The following is a 13698-nucleotide window of genomic DNA, read 5'->3' on the forward strand; positions in this document are numbered from 1 at the left end:
AGGTGGAAAAAAAAATGCAGAGTGAGAGTGCTCTGATGCTGGAAGAGGGGCCCAGAGGGGCTGTGGAGGAGCTTGGAGACATTCAAATCTTGGCTGGACACAGCCAAGTAACCTGCTGTGAACTGGAGTTGGACCAGAGACTTCCAGAGGTCCCTTCCAACCTGGATGATTACATGATTCAGAACAGCAGCCAACAGCCCTAGGGCACGCAAGACCTGCTAAGTACTGACAGCCCTGAAAATTGAGTGATTTTGTATCTGCTCAATTGTCTCAAGACAAGGTTGTTGTGAGGCATTGATAGGTTCTGTGGCCCAGGACAGCCCTATAAACTCCTGTCTGAGGCTCAAGCATCTTTCGTTATCCTGCTGGGTGGCTAGCTTGTATGTCTATCAAGAGAGTTCAGGACGATTCTTGTGAATGTTTTCCTGTGGTTCTATCCCTGAGCATTGCTCTTGCACAGGTGAAACGTTTTATTTCAGGTCAGTTTGTCTTTTTTCCTTTCCTAGCTGTGTCTTTGAACTTGCCGTTTATATCATGGAGACATCACTCACTTTAAGACAGTTTAACTGCTTTTACAAAGTCATCTGCAGTTACGGTTAGTTTTGATGTTTTGGAGATTTAACACACTACAGCAGTGAGAAGGAATGGCAAGTACTCCTTCCTTTGCCAAGATATTTTTTTAAAAATTCCGTTATTTTATATGTTTTGTGTGTGTGCATATATATATATAATTATATAATTTTTTTATGTATTTTAAAAATTACTGATAGATTATTTTTTTCAGGCCATCAGCAAGGTAGGTTTTGGTCATCTTTCCCGCTTACAGATGGGGAAAAAGGATACACACACAAGATGACATCCCAGGTACAAGAAAGCTCATGGCTTCCTCCCGAGTTTGGAAGATTTTCCAGGTGAAATACAGCCAGCAGCTGAAGAGAGTGTTTTGCTTTCAGCAGGAAACAGTCTGCAGTGGACTGGGAGGGGCAGTTAAAACATATGGATATCTGCTAAGTTTATTTGGAGGATCTTTTTTGTGGGGTTTTTTTTCTGTAACCTCTGAAGGAGGACCCTGCGACACAAAGTGGTGCAGTGACTTACCAAAGCTGCCATTTGTGACAGAAGCAGAATGCAGAAACAGTGACTCCCAGTGATCATTGGGTACTCAGTGGCATTGCTTTTTTTCTTTCTTTGTGATCTTAGGCTGGCCAAGTCTACGTTGACTCTGATCCCGCTGCTGGGGACCCATGAGGTCATCTTTGCCTTTATTACTGATGAGCATGCCAGAGGGATGCTGCGCTTTGTGAAGCTTTTTACTGAACTCTCCTTTGCTTCTTTCCAGGTAGCACTTGCACTGTGCCCCTGTCCCTAAGAAGTTTTTAAACTTCTTGTTGGGGACCTGCTTTCTCTTGCATTCATTGCATGTTCCCTGTTCTTTATATTTCTTAATTTAGCGTGGATATTACAGCATTATGATTGTGGAAGGGAAAGTATAAGGACTAATTTTTTAACAGCCTACTTAGATGTTAGTATCACATACTCTTATTTTCAAAGTCTTAAATTTGCCACAATAAACCGGTATTCCTATCCATGTATCAATATCTACTTCCTCTGGGACACTTCAAGGCAATAATGAAATTAACTGTGATTTCCTGTAATTGTATTGTGGCACTGCTGAAAGCAAATTTTGTGGTTTCTCCAGTGTTTCTGATACTCCTTGGAAAATCTGGGCTGTGAGAGGTAGCTGTCTACAGCTGTAACTGCATGTGAGGAGGATGTAGGTTTACTGTGATTTTTGTAGCTGTTGCCCATTTCAAAAGAGTCTCCTTGTCTAAGGGAATGGAATAATTATTTTTCTAGTTTCCCTGCCTACCGACTCATTCCCTTGTTTATCATGAACAGAGCTGTATTTAAGATTACTGTGAATCATTCTCTTCGGAAGTGTTTGTAACTTGAAATCAGGTAAGGAAAAAGAAGGGGAAAGGAATCTAGAAAAAAAAACCAAACAGGTTAAAGAAAAGAGTATCACCTTTCTCCTAAGACTGTGTGCTTTGAGACATAGTTTGGTCAGATCTCTCCTCTGCCATCAGAGCTGAGAAGGGACCACAGGGTGTCTCCACCTTTCAGTCTTATATGGGACATGCCAGTGTGGAGACTTTAGCCCTCTGCAAGTTTGTCTGGCAAAGCAAGGAAACTGCTCTGCTCACTGCTTTTCTGTTTGTTTCTGTTTCTTATTTTTCTATCAGGGGCTGATGGTTGCAATTCTCTACTGTTTCATCAATAATGAGGTAAGAGAGACACTAGTTCTTCCAATTTGCCTTATCAGCATCCACTGTAGGAAAAGAAAATTGAAAATGGTCTTGAAATGCTGAATTATCCTTCTTCAGGATTGTTACTTTTTTTTTTTTACAGACCCTCCTCTGTACAGCTATACAGGATAACTCCTCAGACAAATGTTGTTGGAAGGAATTCAGGCAGTATAATTTATGGCCACTATTTGTAGACATGAAATCTTGCAAGTTGCCTTGCTCACAATTATATATAGTTTGCACTGCTGGAGCTTTTCTTTTATTAAGAATTACAGCTGATGCTCTTAATCTGTCTCACAGTGCAGCTTATTTCCTTGTTTTGGTGAATGTGGGAGTAGAGCCCATTTTATTCTGAGAAACTCAGCTCAGCTGGCTGGTGAGGTTGGAGAGTCCTCTTGGCTAATGCCTGTACAGTTTGGTTTTGTTTGGTTTCCCTGTGGCCCAGCTACCTGAAGACATCACCTCTCTCTCATTCAGGCTGACCTTCATGGAGTGGCAACCTCTCCCACAAACCCAGAAGAAACGTAGCAAGGGCTTTTAGTTAATTGATCGCAGGTACCATCCTCTGTGTCTTCTGCTGAATCGCAGCCCTGTTGTGGGAGAGGGTGTTTTTTTGTTTCAGTATTGCAGGAATCTCTCATGTCACCTAAGTGATTATTCATTCATTCAGCAGCCAGGTTTGCAAGGGAAGCAAAGACTACTAATTTGGCAGTACATTATTACGTTTAATGCACATCAATGTGTTTTACAGTCATGCTAAATCTACTTTTAAACATGACACGGTAAATCAAGAGCAATTTAGAGATAGACCTCATAGAGGAATTGGAATAAATAGAAAATGTTCTACTTGTGTCGTTATGGCCAGGCTGGAGTCAACAGACAAGCAGCAGGCATCCTGAATTAAGCCCTGCAGGAGACTGTTCACTTTTGTAGCTTGTGGGTAAGATTTTGTTGAAGTGAATTTGTTAATTGTACTGCTTACGAAAGTCAAAGGTAGTAGCAGCAGGCTTTGCTCAAGCATGAGTTAGAGAACATTTGTTTCAAATCCCTTGTACAGCTTTGCAGGTGTACTTTCATCCTGAAAGGCAGCACCGTCTGCTGGTACATATGTATTTCTTCTGATTCACTGGGGCCTTTGCTCATAGACCCCCTGTGCAGCCGCAGCCAGGCCTCTCATGAGGAATGCCCAGTAATTTCCTCCGTGTGATACATGGGCAAAGTTACATCACAGCCCAAACTTTATTACAAACCCTGAAACAGATAGGCCTGTTTCATTTGAGGGAACTTACTGTGAAGTAGCCTACCTGCATTTCTTAGAGGTCCTCCAAATCTCTTGTTGCTATAGCTCTCTTGCCCCTGTAATATAATTGACAAAATTCAACCACAATGTGCTCAGCTTCACAGAAAGCTGACAGACAATTTAGGATGAATTATTTTGCTTGTTCTAACTCATGTTAAAAGAAGGGAGTAGGATTTTGTCAAGCCCAGTCATCAGTATCCATAAAATAAATCCATGTAAAAAGTTTGATTAGGTCAAGTCTCTTCTATTTCTTTCCTAAACTACACACGGAATTTTTCCTAAACTCAGTGAGAAACTGTTTTTCTTCTGACAGACAATGCGTACCTGAAGACTATCCTTTTTTGCAATCCGGTCTATATTTTTATCTGTGACTCATTGACTCCTTTTCTTTTGCCTTAACCATACAGAATGTAAGTTTTTTTTGCCAGTCCTGATGCCAGATCAAGAGTAGAAATGATGCTAGAAGCTAAATTAATGTCCTCTTCTAGAATCCGCTTAGGGAAAACTATTAAAATATGTTCATGTTTCAGTCATATTTCAACTGAAAGATCCTGGATTTGCTCTGATATTGCTTTGAAGCTAACAGCAGGGTCTCATGAGATTGCCTGTTATCACCGGTGTTCTTTGGAAAATGAGCTGGGCATACATATGACCAGTTTTTCTGCAGTTGCTTTTTGTAAGAAATATTCTAAACCACAGAGATGTTGCCTCTTTCCACCAGAACTAGTTTAAGCTGGTTCAGGTTTCATTTTCTGTAGTCTTGCTTCTTCTTTTTCCTCCTTCCTATCACAATGGAAGTACACTTCTTTTCTACGTTAAAGAGTATGTCCTGAACTATAGGGCTCCGGAATTCTAATTACTGCCCAGTCTTCCCTTTTTCATTTCTTATCATTCTCTACACAGACTATCCACTGAACTTTTCCACCAGCTCCATCCCATCCCATTTCAGATCTACATTCCTTTCACTATGATTTGTTGAGATTTTCTTTTTGCTGGTGTAACTTTTTTGTAATCAGATTCCAGATTCATTGCTGCACTCTCAGCATCCTCGCCCATTAGCTGCATTAAGCTCAATCAGCTGCTGTCTGTCTTCTCCACCTTTAACCTCTACAACCATCTTTTCAAAGTTCCCATACCTCTTCTCTTTCAAAATACTCTACACAAAAATTTTTCCTTCTTCTCCTTCCTCATGGGAGCTTTGTTCCTGGTTCCGTTTTCCCTGTATACCTTATTTCTAGGGAATCTTAACCACCAAGGGAAGACAATTGGTTATTATACAAGGTTTTGCTTGTGGTTTTTTAGGGCTGTCTCCCAGACTCAGTATTTCACAATGAACAAGCAGGGAAGACAGACGTACAGCAGCTGGTTCCCTAGCAAGTTTTCCTCAGAGTATGGAGGTTCTAGCAGCCTGGGTATGATGACAAGCCTGTACTGGAACTGCCATCAACCTATTTAGTTTCTTGGTCATCAGCACCGGACCCAGTACCAGCCCTAAAAGGAAACAAAAAAAGAGCTCTCCAGAAAAGGCTCACTTGAGTGACACACCTATAGTGAATTTACTTCCAGGCTGAAGAACACACTAGAATGAATTGATCATTTCAATTTTGTTCAATTTTGTGTCCTCTGCCTTATGTGTTAAAAGCTAATGGAGGTTCTTACTTCAGTCAACTTTGCCCATGGAACAGGCAGATCTAAATGCTGTTCTTGTTTAGCAGTTACAAGACCCTGGATAAATTTCCGAATGAGTAGAGGTTACACAGTTTAACCCAGAACCTCTCACTGGGTGAGCATATTCCCTAGCTTTAGAAAAAGCCAGTATCTGGAATAAGATATTGTAATTGCTATTTAAAAAAAAAAAGGGGGGGGGGGGGGGGGGAGAGAAGTACAGTCTTTAACGTGCTTAATTGTTATTTTTGCTATTCTGAATAAATCTTCATTTTTCTATGTAATTACAATTTTTTTAAAAAATATTCAAAGAACAAAGATAGTTCAAGACATGATACTGTTTAAACCAAACCAGAAGTTAAAACAGAACTGTTAAGAACATCTTAAGACAGTATTGAGCAGGAAGCCAGTCTTTTCCATCATTTCATGGCTGATAAGCAAAATCAACTTAATTGTTAGTACTGCTAGGGCATAGAGTACATTTAGTATTGCAGCTGAATACAATTTAGAATAAAATAATGAAGGTAAGATTTCCTGGTGCATCAAAGAGCTTTATTTCTGCAAGGGAAAGAGAATGCTGTCGTTATTTTAAATAGCGAATACCTTACAATGGACTAATGAGATAACTGGATAATTTGAAGCAGTAATATCACAAGTTTAAAGCACTGCCAGCTTTTCTCAGAAGTATGGTATCTTTATTTTTGCCTTGCTCTTTTCTAATGGAGTCATTTTAAAGATCTGATTAGTTCTACATTAATTCCTTTTGTTTCCTTCTTTGCTTCTGTTAGGTTCAGATGGAGTTTCGAAAAAGCTGGGAGCGCTGGAAATTGGAACATTTCTATGTTCAGAGAGACAGCAGTATGAAACCTCTGAAGTGTCCAGCCAACAGCATCAGTAGTGGAGGCACAGTAGGCAGTAGTGTCTACGCTGCCACTTGTCAGGCCACATTCAGCTAAGGTTTCTGCAGGTGAATCAGACTGAGAGCAATGAACTGTATAATATACCTGGAAACCCTCAAATACCCAAGCAAGTGGCTTAAGTATGCCATCTCCAGCAAGAAACTTAAGCATATGCTGCTCATTGCCTGCAGGCTGTTGGACAAAGGTTTCTAGGGAAAGCAATTTGCTAATGTAATCAACACATCAGAGGAAAAATTGATCATGTCTAAAGTAAGTTAAAAGAGTTTCTTCCTATTTGCACACAAGGCCTCCAGGTATCCAAAACCTAAGCATAGCATTGATCCGGTCTGAAACCACAGGGTCAATGGCTTATTATTGTTGAGTGGGTGAGCTGACTGATCGACCGATTGAATTACAAGGATACAGAATATCATTATTGCCAAAAAGTAGACTTAGACCTTTATGGAGACAGGGTGAGGTAAAACCAGTTTTAGAAAAAAAACACTTAGTGAGGCACAACTTGCATTTTAGGGAAGAATCAGTTTTGTAGTAGTAGTTTCCCAAAGCTAAAGTTGAAAATATGCTTACCTGTTTTCTGGGTAGGTGAAGAACAGCATCCTGAAGGTCTATCAATACAGCAGGTAGGGTGGTGTACATTTCATGCTCTTAAGCTTCACTTGAAAGAACCAAAACCAGTATATGGTAGGGGCCTCTTCCGTTATTAGTAAGTATGCATTATATCAACACGGATGGAAATATCCCCTGAAGGCACAGCCCTTCCGTTTTTGTGGTACTCTGCCTCTCCAGCTGGAGCTGGCACACAGGTGATAACAGGGACAGAACAACGACTTGTGCCTCAAGAGGACATTTTCTTTCCAAGCTGTACTCTGCTGCTTGTGGGTGCAAACATGCAGAAGTCAGCTTGCAGCCATAGGTGGTCTTGGGCTTTCACCTGCTTGGAAAAGCTTGGGCAGGCGGCAGCGCGGGCTCGCTGCTGCTCCCGCTGCTGCTCCTGCCCTGCGCCGTCTCCCCGGGCGGCGGGCGCTGCGGTTCAGCACGCGGGACAGCTCCCGGACCCCGCCCGCCCCCCCAGCCTGCCGGCAGCGGGACCCCCAACATCCCCCAAACCGCCCTGAGCTCAGCTGGCTTTGGTCTGTTTAAAAGTGCCAGGGCTCCTGCAGTGAATGCATCTGCGCTGCTAATTGCGTTACCCTCCCTGATGCTCACAAGAGTTGCTGAGGAAAAAAACCTTAAGTACCTTTACAAGCAGGACATGATCCACTGCATCACTTAGTAACAAGCTTTACATCTCTTTACTCAGCTTTTACTCAGCCTCCCTTTACAACAAAGAGGCAAGGTGCCAAAGGCTAGCTCTGAGAATAGCCCTCTCCATACATTTCTTGTAATAAGTAACTTCCATGGCATAGCAGTGAAGACTACTCAGCAGACATTACCACCACCACCCCCGATTTTCAAGTCTCTCTTTGCACTTATATCCACAGCCCCATTGCCAAGAAAGTGGACTGGATATTCTGTCATTCAACATCTTCCCTGCCTGAAGCTAGATTGCTTTGCATGGGATTATTTAATCATTGTATTAGAATCCAAATTGCCAACAGGCTGGATTAGTTTTGCAATCATCAGGTTAGAATTGAATCAAGAGAGGATGTGTTACCTTCTTCTGCTATAATGCTTGTAATTGAGCTCCAGGGGGAGGTGGGAAAGTCAGATGTGTTTTAGAAATCCACCACAGTTCTCAGGCTGGCTTACGTACGTTTAGCATGCTGGCTTCTGTGCAGGCCGTTTCCAGGCTTTTACTTCTAACAGCTGCAGAGCTGACCTTGGAATAAAGCACCTCAGGTTCTTCTGTAAATTTAACAACTAGCTTCTATGTTGTGTGACCATGAATACACCACCCGACTACTACACCCATATGTTAACTGCTGTCCTATAATTTAATTAATTAGCTTCCTGTATGTAGAGTATGCTTGATGTTTCTATTTAACATCTACCCTTAAGTGCTCTGAATAGGAAAAGACTGATGAAGTTAGTCACTGGTAGGTGAAAGGGCAGCATGATGACAGATGAAATTTATAGCCGTATGATAATGCACACTGGAGGGAATAATTTAACTTATGAATATTCAAGAGCGGGTGCTAGTTTCCAGGGCTCTACTTAGTTGTGTGCAAACCTGGAAAAAAAAAAGTTTCTGCTACTTGCACAGCTGTCAGCAAGCTGAGTTTTGCTATGACAATAAGAAGTTACAGAACTGTTTTAAATCACTATTATGCTGGAAAAAGTATATGTAACAAATGAAAGAGGACCGACGCAGGAATAGAAGGTATTTACACACATATAACAAACCTGTATTTAGTTGCTGTCACAAGATTCTTTCAACAGTTTGACACGCTTTTGAGTTACTAGGCTCTTGTCCCTCCTAAGAACTGAGGGCTCTTGGTGCACAAGAATAGCTCTAACACCAGGTGTCAAACTTACCTTGGTAACTTCTGCCTTGTTAGAATACAAGAGAAAAATAAGATGACAAAGTGAGATCTTAGCCAAGCAGAGGGTTGTGGTGGAACTTTTTTCTCTCTCTCTCTGATTAAGCTCTCACTTCTTCAAACCTTGTTAAATCCCCTCTAAGTACTGAGGGAAAATCTCAGTGAAAGCAAGTGCCACCAAAGCAGAATTACAGTAATTGTGTATTGTGGGAAATAGTTTTGGCAAGGCCTAATCACCAATTTCCCCATCGCACTTCATCTCCTTCAGTAAAACCTTTTACAAGCCTTTATTATTCATGCCAGCTCTACTTCAGAATTTATGATGTGCATTTATTTGAGTAGCATGAAATAAGCAAACCAACACAAAGCCCTGGAACATACAAACCGCGTGATTTTTTTTCCTGTGCCTTTCAGCTTCATGCTCACTTACTGTGGTAACTTGTTTCATGAAGCATTAAATAGAAAATAGAAGCCTATAAATTCACCTGGACATAATGTAACTAGAGTTTATAGCAAATGAAAACTTCCAGCACTGCTGCTATAAAGTTTTATAATTTCATGGATGTCACCTGATATTTAATATTTATTTGCATGTACTTCCTTGTTTTAAAACCCACAGAATCAAACTGAGATGTCAGATTATCAACTCCCCATAAACACCATGCTGATGTTTATTTTTATCCTTGTGAATAAAGTTTCAACTCTCAAAATCCTATCACTTACTGGTGTATTTACTTTAAGTATCACCTGACTACTTCTTACTCTGTAATTAGAATACTTTTTAAAAACGGAAAGACTCACAGTTCATGGTTCTTCCAAGGTAACAAAGCATTTTATTTACAACTCATGTCCACTACAAAGAGGCCTTTGAACCTGCAGAGGCTATGTTAATCAAAACCAAAATGCAGCACGTTATTTGTCTAAAGTCAGAAGGACTCAGTAAGAATAATGCAAACTCTGAAGGCTTTTTACCAGAGGATGGTGAAATACCGGAAAATCCCAAAATCCTGTCCTCGCCTTTAAATAGCAGCATTTGGAATTTATACAGCAGACCAATACAGAAGCCAAGAGAGTGCTGCGGAGAGCTACTGAAAGACGCTTAGTAGTGTTAAACATATTACTTGTGCTTCAATCTATGATTCTCTTACCACAGCAATTAAATTCAAGCCAACAGTTCCTTATGTTTCCCCAACCAATGACAAAACTTGTGGCAAGTCAAACCTGAGCACTGTAACTGTTACATTACAAAAGGTGTAACAAAACCGGATTTGAAAGACCAGTCTGTGACTTTTCTTCTCACCTCAGAGGCACAAGTTCTACCAGCTGCTCTTCACTATGACTTAATAATGATGATTTATTTTAATACAATGACCTATAGACTAAAAATATAGGTGGATCATACAAGAAGTCCATTGACATCTAGGGGATGATGGTGAGATACACCATCAGCTGTGCTGTGCTAAGAGGACTGTACCCATTGATCGGGCAAAGCCCCTGCCACCTGAAGGCCTCTTGCATTCCCATGTCAGCTACACACTCACCCTGGGGTTTTTTAACATGACAGTTAAAGAAAAATATGTTTTACCTGCCAGGAAATAGAAGTCCTTTTTGCTTCCATTACAAGAGATGGAAGCTGTAATATGAAGCAATACAGGTTCCCCATTTTAAGATCAGCTATTTGCGGCAGATGAGTGCCAAACAGAGGCAGCAGCCTGTTTTAGGCACACTTCACGCCATTTCTTCAAAAAGAGGGTCCTGGCCAGTGCTGGGAAGAGAAGCACTTCGTCATTGTACTACAGGTGCCATCAAGCGCCAGCCTTCCCGTCACCAGTGCCCAGGTCTGAGGGAGCTGACCCCCGCCGGGCCGACAGCTACAGCAGCGCAAGGGCCCTGCTGCCCCTCGGCAAACCGGCCGCGGGGGCTGCTGCCTGGCCCCCCCAGGAAAGGAGACCAGAGCACATGCTTTGCTACGACTTTATTCGGGACCACCGCGCCCGGGGAACCCGGCCCCCAGTCCGGCGCAGGCGGCGTTCTGCGCAGGCACACCCCCGGGGCCGTGGGGCGAGGGGCAGCGGGGCCGGCCCAGCAAAGCGGCTCGCCCCGCCACCGGGCCGGTGGCTACCTGCCGGCGGCGGGCCGGTAATGCAGCTCCCGCTCCAGCTGCTCGGCCGTCAGCGTCCCGGCGATGGCGGCGCAGCCGGGGTTGAAGACGGAGTAGGCGCTCAGCTCGCCCCGCCGCCGCTCGGCCGGGCCGCGGGTGCCGGCGTACATCCAGTACAGCCCGGAGAGGACCAAGTAGGGCAGCCCCAGCTCCAGCTCCGCGAACAGCGCCAGCAGCACGGCCCACAGCAGCACCTTCAGCAGCAGCGGGCGCGCCCACACCGGCGCCGCCACCCCGCCGGGACGGGCCTGGAGGCGGCAGCGAGACGCGGCGTCAGGCACCGACCCGCCGCCACACGCCCCCATCCCGCCCGCCCCGGCGCTCACCTGAGCGCCGCCGCCCGGGCCTGCCGCGACGGCCCGCTGTCCCTCGGCGGCCTCTGGTGGAGCCGCGGCCCTTCCCGGCGGCTCCGCGGGGCGCGGCGCGGCGGCGGTGCTGCCACGGGTGGCGCGGAACCGGGCTAGCCGCCGCTCCACCGCGGCCGACATGGCCGCCCCGCGCCTGCGCAAGGGCGACGCGGCAGCGGCGGCGCGTCTGTGACGGCGGGGCGAGGGGCGGGGCGAGGGGCGGGGCGAGGGGCGGGGCGAGGGGCGGGGCGAGGGGCGGGCCCCCGCCTCCGGGGCAGCCGCTGGCGGGAGGCGGAGCGCGCTGCGGTCTGGCCCGAGCGGGCGGCGGGACGGGGCGAAGGAAGGGGCGAGGGGCCGGGGCCGCCCGAGCCCCGGGTTGGGGAGGCGCGCACAGGCGTAGCCCCCGCGTAGGGAGCAGCAGACAGCCGGGTGCCCCCCGCCTGTCCTGAGCTGATAGCAAAGCCTGCCCATTAGCTCTGGAGAAAAGCTCTAGAGAATCGACAAAGGCCTGCCCCTTGTTCTGGGGCTGGGTTTTTTTCATATTTAAACCTTAATGGCTAATGTTGACACAAGAAAGAAAAGGAGAGGGAGAGAGTAAAAGGCGGGGTGACCTAAGCCTGGAGACGGGAGTGAGGTGTTAGCAGCTGGGGTGAATAGGCGTTTGTGTGAGGCAGTGGGGCGGCCATTTTAGAAAAGCGCTGAGTGGCCAGGGAAGGGCAGCATGGCGGGAAGGGCAGCATGGCGGCGAGGGCACCCGTGGCAGGCACGGCTAGCGTGGCCTGTGCTCTGCGGGGCAAGAGGAGCTGGGACCTGCCCAGTGCCAGCGGCTGGCGGCCGCAGGGAAGGGCAGTGGGCTCCCGCCCAGGCAGGCCACGGGCCTTGCCGGTGTCCCTCAGCACCAGTGTCTGCTGCAATCGGCCTGGTCTGTCCCGCCTGCTCTTGAAACAAAAATTAGAAATCGGGGAAACCAGCTCTGTCACATCATCTTTCAGCTGGTGGTACAGCTGAGAAATAGAAATTTATTTACAGGAGCTGGCTCTTTAGCCTCAGGAGTAAGAGATTTATCACTCTCCAGCAGTAACAGTTAGCAATGAAACATCGTTTCATCCTGCAGTGCTGTTTCCAGTTACTTATAGCTTTCTCAGAAGTGACCTTTAGGGCTGAATATCTCATGCATGTGTCAGCTCAGAAGCGAATATGAGAAGTCTAATAAAAATCAATTTGGGTGTTCTTAAGTTATCTTAATGTGGAAAAAATTGTGTTTTTTCCAGCTAAATCATTTTTCAAATGCCTATTTTATGCTTGGTTACAAAATAACTTTCTTTTAACCTTCCGACTTTGCAAAAAGTGCCACAATGAACAACATTTTTCTCTTTATTTGTGGAAATTTGATTTTGAAATAACAGTAAAAAATGTTTTAAGATAGCCTGCACGGGACATTATTTTATTTCGGGTGGTTTCTTTCTTCCTCTTGTACTACTGCTGACAAGAACAGCTCCTCCAAGAAGTGCTGGGCAATTCCACACCTTTATGTTCTTAATTCATTTTCAAGTGTCTCTGCTCTTTCATGCTCCTTAAGGAAGCAAGAGAACTGAAAACTGATTTGGGGAAATATTTTTACGTGACAGAAGGCATTAGAACTATGGTGGCAAAATACCAGCCAGAGTTAAAGCAAGCATTGACAGCAACATTCGGATCCTGTGCCACCCTTTGCATTTATCCCACCAGCAGCCCATCACCACGTCTTGGCATCAGCAACCTCTTTATTCAATAGTACAGGCTCAGGGCCTTCGCTCAGTGGTTCGGAGTGTTGTTGCTTACTTCCTACAGCTGCAGATATCTGATCATGCACGCCAGCTTTTTCAGATATCAACAGTAATCAAGCCACATTAATTCTCTTGATGGATTAATCTAATTCATTGACAGGAGCTTTCTCCTTCATGAGATAAGCATACACACACACACACTGACTTGCTAAGTGCCATAAATGCAGACAGAAGGGCAACCCATTATTAATATAATGGCCTAGCTTAATTAGTTCAATGGAGCTGAGGGAGCATTAGCTTTAGTTGTTGAGGTCTTGGAGAACATTTACAAAATAGATTGAAGTGCACAGACTCACACTTGTCTAATTCCATACAGAGCTTTCTGCATATGCATTTACTAATCAGTTCTGAGCTGTTTCCTTTGTAAAAAACTATCATTAATTTTCCTTCCCAAAATAGCAGGGTATTTTGGCTGTGGACATAAAGGATTTTGTCTGTCTTTTCATTGGACTAGTTTAAGTTCTGAATTGCAAATTTTCACATCTGTGTGGTTTCAAAATGTGTACATTTGTATATTCAGCAATGCATGCTAAAATGATACTGCTTTATATTCTGAAATGGTCTAAAAACATTAAAAGATGGGCAAAGCAGAATTGTTATTTCTGTCACAACTCTGAAACATTCCTTATCATTTCATGGCAAACTTCCATTTGAGGAAAAGAAAACAGTAAATATCCCTTACTAGTACAGCGT

At 44.5% G+C, this 13698-nt stretch overlaps 2 protein-coding genes across 2 annotated transcripts in view; one reads left to right on the forward strand and one right to left on the reverse strand.

Moving 5' to 3' along the window:
• Nucleotides 1-9835, forward strand: part of GLP1R (glucagon like peptide 1 receptor) — an 89816-nt gene extending 79981 nt beyond the window's left edge. The window contains exons 11-13 of the mRNA XM_055816526.1: nt 1201-1339; nt 2244-2285; nt 6060-9835. Coding sequence (XP_055672501.1) covers nt 1201-1339; nt 2244-2285; nt 6060-6227 — 349 coding nt within the window. The 3' untranslated portion in view covers nt 6228-9835. The remainder of the gene's footprint in view (nt 1-1200; nt 1340-2243; nt 2286-6059) is intronic.
• Nucleotides 9836-10629: 794 nt separating this feature from the next.
• Nucleotides 10630-11354, reverse strand: SAYSD1 (SAYSVFN motif domain containing 1). Its single transcript, XM_055816525.1, has 2 exons — nt 11159-11354; nt 10630-11080 (listed from the first exon to the last, which is right to left on the reverse strand). The coding sequence occupies exons 1-2, from the start codon at nt 11318-11320 to the stop codon at nt 10790-10792; spliced, it is 453 nt and encodes a 150-aa protein (XP_055672500.1). The 5' UTR covers nt 11321-11354; the 3' UTR covers nt 10630-10789.
• Between the last annotated feature and the right edge of the window lie 2344 nt (nt 11355-13698).

The sequence above is a fragment of the Falco peregrinus genome, chromosome 11 (genome assembly GCF_023634155.1).
Source record: "Falco peregrinus isolate bFalPer1 chromosome 11, bFalPer1.pri, whole genome shotgun sequence".
Lineage (NCBI taxonomy): Eukaryota > Metazoa > Chordata > Aves > Falconiformes > Falconidae > Falco > Falco peregrinus.

Excerpts from the sequence above, each read along its gene's own strand:
- SAYSD1 (XM_055816525.1), bottom strand. The coding sequence starts at position 11,320 with ATGTCGGCCGCGGTGGAGCGGCGGCTAGCCCGGTTCCGCGCCACCCGT. Across the intron at positions 11,081-11,158 it reads GCCCGGGCGGCGGCGCTCAG|GCCCGTCCCGGCGGGGTGGC; the intron begins GTGAGCGCCGGG and ends TGCCGCCTCCAG.